The 6,693-nt window shown below is 61.1% G+C and overlaps 1 protein-coding gene across 1 annotated transcript in view; it reads left to right on the forward strand.

Annotated features, from left to right (window-relative positions):
- The window catches only part of PTDSS2 (phosphatidylserine synthase 2), a 29,586-nt gene that overhangs the window by 11,790 nt on the left and 11,103 nt on the right, over window positions 1-6,693 (forward strand). Inside the window, exon 3 of the mRNA XM_059397616.1 lies at window positions 6,307-6,389. Within this exon, the coding sequence (XP_059253599.1) occupies window positions 6,307-6,389 (83 nt within the window). The remainder of the gene's footprint in view (window positions 1-6,306; window positions 6,390-6,693) is intronic.

Here is a 6,693-nt window from a genome sequence, read left to right on the forward strand (position 1 = left end):
CAGAAACCAGGATGGAGAAATATGTATTTCTTCATATAAATCACAATGTCACGGAGCCTGTGAGTTTGGGTGTCTGGGGGGACCCAGATGGTGCTGATGGCCCGGGGAGGCTGTCTCCCTTCAGCCCGCCCCGTTCTTGAGCTTTGTTGATGCAGACGGGTTTTTTCGGACGGTGTCATCCTGAGGTCAGGAAGTGGGCAGGCTGCCCTCTCACTGTTATTCCCAGACACAGACGAGCTGGTGGACTGTGTTCTTTGCCGGAATCTTCTTTGCCGGAATCTCCTGGGCTCTGTGGCACCTCTCAGAAGTGCATGAGGGACATGAGCCGGCGTTCGAGCTGACTGCTGTGGGGTTTCTGCACTGGACGGAGTCCTCAGGCCGTGAAGCCCCCCGCGCTCCTCTGAGCCGCTTGCTCTGGTGGGACGGGCCCAGCGGGGAGGAGCAGAGGCAGAGCGCAGTGCCGTGAGATCGCTGGTCAGGTGGTGGGGGCGTGTGCAGTGCAGGTGCTCACATCCGTCTGAGAGTGTGGCGTGAATCCTGGCCCACGCTCCCTGGGTGTCTCGCCTGCTAGGACGTGAGGTGTCCCTGTCAGCAGGGTGCCTGGTGGCCCGCGCGCACGCGCTTCAGAGCCCGCATCCAGTCCCCTGGGCTGCACCCAGCACGGCGGGGCCTCTGCTGCTCTGTGCTCGTCTGTCTGCGCTTGTCGTCAGCGCAAGGTGCCCTGGCTGCCGGTTGCACGGTCCGGACCGCAGGAGGTCCTCCTGCCTCTCCCACGCCATCGGCCGGGCAGCCGTGCGAGGACTTCCTCTTTCTCCCAAGCTCTGAGCACAGGCACTGCCCGTCGTTCGGTGCCCCGCTGACTGGGGGGCGCCAGTCGGTGCTGCGGGCGTGGGCAAGGGAGTCGAGAAGTAGGAGAGGGAGCTTGGCCCCTTCGTGGCCTGAGGCTGCTCTCACTGTGGGGGTTCCTGGCCAGGGGGCCCCGAGCCCAGGGGTGCAGGAGACAGTAAGGCCGAGTTGGCTCAGTGGGTGTTTCCAGTAGGCTGTGGCCCTCTCTGAATCGGTTGCCAGCACTGGTATCTGCAGGGCACACGTGCGCAGGGGGGACCAGCAGGCAAGCTGTGGTCCCATCTGAGGAGTCCCCTGTGCTGTGACGTTACGCCAGCGATGAGCAGCTCCAGACAGGCATTGCCACAGGTTGGAGTGCGCCCCTGGCAACAGTGGGCCCACGTGGGGCGTTCTGGGAGGGCCCTCCAAGGGTGGGGCGTCGGTGCTTCCTCACCAGATGCCTGCCGGGAAGCCCCGCCAGCCTGGACCCCGGGGTTAAGGGGCCTTGTGGGCCGTGTCTGGGCAGCAGCCATGGACCCATGTGGGCACGTCCCACCTCTGCCACTCACGCCTGCTCCCTGTCCTGAGCTGCTGCCGCCCATGGCGGGGGGGGGGGTCCTCACCCCAACAGCCCCTGTGCCATTTCACTGAAGGGGACACCTCAAGGGGGTTGGGAAGTGGACACTTGTCTGCTCGGGGCACTGGAAATCTGCTGAGGGCACAGTCCCTGTCCCTCTTGGCCTTGTTTAGTGACAGAGAACCTCCTTCCCGGCCCCATACTTCTGCAGGTGGCCTGGAACCTACCCTGGCTGGTCCCTGGAAGCCTCCCTTGCCCTGGTGATGCTCCCACCCGATCCTCGCACATCTGTGGCTCTGCTGCTTCCAGGGCAGTTTTCATGGGTGTGTGGGTGGTTCCCCCGGCAGCCCCCTGGGCTGGCCCCTTCCTGTCACGTCAGAGCCTTTGACGTGAGTTAGGTTTCATGTAAAGAAAGTGCTTCCAAAAGCTATGTTTATTGTTTAAAAAAAAAGTCTCTGTCTACATTATTCAAAGCGCAGAGAGCCGGCTTGTTTTCCTTAAGTTCTCCATTTCAGCTTGTGGGTCACTGTTCTTTTAATGGATCTAACAAACTGTTATTTGGGGGCAGTAGGTTTTTTTCTTCCAAAGTCAGCTCGATCGACCAGTACTGACCCAACACGTGTCTCGAGCGAGCGGCTCAGCGGGTTTCCGCAGGTGCGTGTGTCTGTGCAGATACAGCCCTCCACACCCGCCGTCTGCCCCGTAGGTTCGTGCACACGAGTCGCCCAGCCTGCGTGGCGTGGCTGGTTTCTTCCATGTGGCACGGTGCCTGTCAGTGGTCGGTCAGGTTCGCTGCTGGGGAGTGTCCACTGTGTGGATGGGCCACGGTTCCTTGATCGACTTAACCACGTGTGACATTGGGGATGTTTACGCACACGTGTGAGCGTACACGTACTGACGCACAAGTAAGCTGTCACCTGTAAAACAGGAACATATTTTGCGTGTTTGTGGTGCGCCGGAAATACCACGTACTCGTACGCTGACGAGGAGCAGAGCTGGCCAGATGACCCTGCTGGGCCAGCGTGGTGGTGGCAGAGCCGTCGGGGGGCCAGACCCACGCAAGTACGGTCACCTCGTGGGGGGCGGAGGAGAAAGTCTTTCCAGCCAACGGAGCTGGGACAGCCGACTGTTTATATGCACAAAAGGAGGCTACATACAGACGTTACACTGTTCACCATCATTGAAAATAGATTATCGACCTAAATGTAAAATAAGAAACCATAAAACTTCTCAGAAGAAAACAGTAGAAAATCTGGTGACCGACCTGGGGTTCGGTGGTGACTTTTTCGGTGCGACACCAGAAGTTTGACCGTCCCTTGTAGAACTAAATTTATTCTTACCACGAGGTCCAGTCACTGGAGTCCCAGGTACTAACCTGATGAAACAAAAACTCGTGTCCACAGCAACACCTGCACATGGTGTGGCCGGAGACTTATTCCTGACTGCCCAAACTTGGAAGCATCCAGCGTGCCTGTGCGTAGGTGAACGGATGAACAAAAGCAGGTACGTCCGGACCATAAGATATTATTGAGCAGCAAAAAGAGGTGCGCTGTGAAGCCGACTGAGTGTGAAGGTCCAGTCGGCTTCACTGAGCGGCTCGAGGCCGGATGGCGTCCCGTCCAGCAAGACAAGGAGCTCCACCAAGCCGCAGGAGAGGAAGCGTGGTAAAGACAGAATGGCGCTGCAGGAAATGAGCAGAGAAGGGGGCGGAAGGCGTCTTCGGGGCTGACCGCCGCCTAGCGCCAGCCAGCTGACTCCGTGCCGACTGCAGGTCGCATTCCTGGGGTAAAGACACACTTCAGGCGGTTGTCAGGTCTCTGGTTTGCTGACTGGTGGGGCTCAGCCCAGGTGACTTGGTTTTGGGCCTGCCGTCTCCTTTTTAACACTACAAAGACGGAGGGTGAAACTCAGGTGCGTCCTACAAAGTGAAAGGAGCCGTATGGAAAGCCCACGTACTGTGTGATGTTCCATGGTGACATTTTGGCAAAGGTGCTGCCATGTGGTGGTGAGGTCAGTGGTGTCTAGGGCAGTGGGGGTCCGTGGACGGAGCATGGAGTTGAACGGGTGTTTCAGGTCTCTGTGCAGTAATGGTAGCTTTGGGACCCTTTGCATTGGGCAACACAGAGAGCAAACCTAATGGATGCAAATTAGAGAAAAGGAAGGAAGCCAGGACGTCGGGGACCCCAGGGAGCACGGCGGACGGTGCAAGGCTCTGCGGTATCACACCTGCGTGAGGCCACCCCAGCTACGGGGCTGGAGTCTGCATGGCTCCAGGCAAAGCATGAACACACGAGCCCTGTGCTCTCGGGGACGCAGGTGCTTCCCGCAGGGGTCTGACCAGCTGTGCCGCTGCCGCACGCACCCTCTGGGGTGAGGGACCGAGTTAGCGGCTGGTGGAGGCTGGGGACTTGGGATGTCCCTGTGGCGTAGGGGCGACAGGGAATCGGAGGGAGAACGGCCCAGGAGATGACGGCTGGGAGCTGGAGGCACTGGCTTAAGGTGGACCCTGAGGGTCACACAGGGACACGGTTCAATCCAAGCACGTTTCACGGTCAGCACACGCGTCTCCATCTGTCCACCAAGGGGCCCAGAAGCTACGGGGCGTCGAGCACTCCGGCCCCCGGAACTTGGTTCCCCAGACCGTCCTCCAGCGAGGGAACCAGGGCTCCTGGACGAGAGGCAGATTCCAGGCCTGGGGAAGGGAACGCCAAGCTAGTCTGGAGGGTCGTCCAGCGCCAGCCAGGAAGAGCTCAGAACAAACCGAGTCCCATAAGGATGGGGTTATGTCAAAGCTCTGATACAGGAGAAAAACTAAAAGTCCTCACAGCGGCCAAAGTGGGAACAATTGGAGCAACAGAGTTTATAAAGTCGCATCACAGCGTAATTCAAGGTATGAAATAGACACCCACAGGTCCGCTGGTACAAACGGTCAAGTGAGGGAGAAGAGCCAAGTCACCCCGCAGATGGCCTCCAGCTGAATTAGGAGCTCCTCGCCAAGGAATGGGGGCTCGGCCCCGCAGCCCTTGCGTGCCGGTCGTGCCGAGGGACCCTCCCAAGGGCAGAGCAGGGAGGGCGGCTGACGGCACCCGAGCCAGGGGACGACAGAGCTTGCTAGTATGAGATGATCTCACTCCCAAAACCTGTAACCCCAGTCGAGTCACGGGGAGCAGCGGACAGCTCTGATGGGGACACCCGACAGAACACCTGACCAGTCCTCTTCAGAACTGTCCAGCTCTTCCAAAACGAAAGTCTGAGGCGCCGTTACCACCCAGAAGTGCTGAAGAGACATGACGACGGAATGTCATGGCCGTCCCGGTGGGATCCTGGGGCAGAAAAGGGGCTTTATTTATTTTTATGAGTTTGTTTTATTTATTTGTCAGATAGAGCACAGACGGGGAGCAGCAGGCAGAGAGAGAAGCAGGCTCCCCCCAAAGCAAGGAGCCTGATGTGGGACTCGATCCCAGGACCCTGGGATCATAACCCAGCCCGAAGGCAGCCACTCAACCCACTGAGCCCCACTGCGTGCCCCAGGAAGGGGCTTCAGACAAACAGGAAATCTGAAAACCCACAGACTGCGGTGAACGCACCAGCACGGACTGGTTAACTGGGACCGACATCTGTACTGTTGGAAGGTGCTGACGGGGCTGCGTGTGGAGACGGAGGCATTCTGTACACGGTGCGCCTGATGGACGCGCCTGCTCAGTAGCCCTGAAGGTCGCCTATAGCGCCCACGCGGGGTCTGGCTCGGGGGGCGGACCCGGTGTGGGAGGCGCCGCCTGGCACCGCTGGGTCACAGGTGCCCTAACATTTCGGCTCCCTCAGTCTGTCCTTGCGGTGAGCCCTCTGCGGGTCACCCATGGCTGCAGAGCCGTCTCTGGATCACGCTGGGAGGGGCCTCTCCGGGGCCTGGAGGGGGTCGCCCTGGGAGGGCGGCTGAGCGGGGGTCTTTGTGCTCCTCCTGCAGCCCGTGTGGACCTTACCTCCCCCGACCCCCAGACAGACCGGTGTGCGTCTTCGGGCAGGTGCGTGCCTATGGGCCCTCTGTATGGGCTCCTGTGATGGGGACACGGAGTGGCCGGTGTCCTTCTGTCCCTCTGCGCCTCCTACAGTCCAAAGGCCAGCAGCCACGGGAGCCAGGACTGACCAGGAGACTGGTCAAGAGACTCAGGGTCCCCTGGGCGAAGGCAACGCAGCCACGGCGGCCCACAGCCGGCATGATCAGACCTCATCTTGGTCCTCCACCCCGCCCTTGGCCCTGGTGTGGGGACAGGCAGACGTGCCAGGGTTTCCTGTGGGGCCCGGCTTCGCCTGTGCCTGCCCTAGGCTCCGAGTGCCCTTCGCGGGCAGAGGGAGACGACGTGTTTCAGGCTGACCCCTTTGGCCTCCTGTGAGGTCTCATGACGTGCTTGCGTCGGAGCCCAACAGCCCACCTGGAAGCAGCAGGCGTGTGTGTCTTTGCCGAGAAAGGGCCGGCTGTGGGGAGAGCAGGCCGCGCAGCAGCCCCAGCCCCTATGCTGGGCAGGGCGGCCGTGAGCACCGCTGCGTGTGTGTCTGCAACCCTGGTGACCGGACGTGCACCCGGTGCTCCCGTGGGCTACAACGGCTGGGTCCCGGCCCTGTGGGGCAGGAAGCGGCTTTCCGGGAGGCCCCTCTGGGGCCTGGCTGGCCGCGCACACCTTGTAGGGGTTCTCTAGGTGGGAAGCACGAAGTGTGGTGGGGTGCCACGGCGCAGCCTATGTCAGGCCCAGCCCACCTCTGAGGCCCTTCTCCGGAGGGGCCCTTCTGGGCGGCATGCGGGCTCCGGAGGCCACGGCGACAGCCCTCCCCGCTGCCCGCCCCCGCCCCCCAGAGTCACTCCCGCCTGGGAGACGCGCACTGAGGGGCTGTCTGTTCTTTATTTGCAGAGGTATTGTGGCCAGTATTTTGGTTTTCTTATGTTTTGGAGTCACACAAGCTAAAGACGGGCCGTTTTCCAGACCTCATCCAGGTAACTCGTCCTTTCTTTGTCCGCGTGTGCTCACGTAACACTTCCGTCCCGGGCGGTCGTCTGCGTCCGTGCTGCCGGGGGCGGGTGGCCTGTTCTTCCCAGCCCCTCCCGGCCGGCCCGGGCACGCCGCTGTGCCCTCAGGAGGGTGAGGGCTGGGTTCCTCTCACCTCCGACCCTTCTCCGCCCTCTGCTCCTCCCCCTGTCCTGCCGTGGTCCTCGTCCCCCTCTTCCCCCCGCTCTGTCTCAGGCAGCTGCTTCTGCACAGTGAGGTGCCCCAGGACTGGCCGTGGGGTCGGTGTGGGCC

Source organism: Mustela nigripes, chromosome 1, assembly GCF_022355385.1.
Source record: "Mustela nigripes isolate SB6536 chromosome 1, MUSNIG.SB6536, whole genome shotgun sequence".
Lineage (NCBI taxonomy): Eukaryota > Metazoa > Chordata > Mammalia > Carnivora > Mustelidae > Mustela > Mustela nigripes.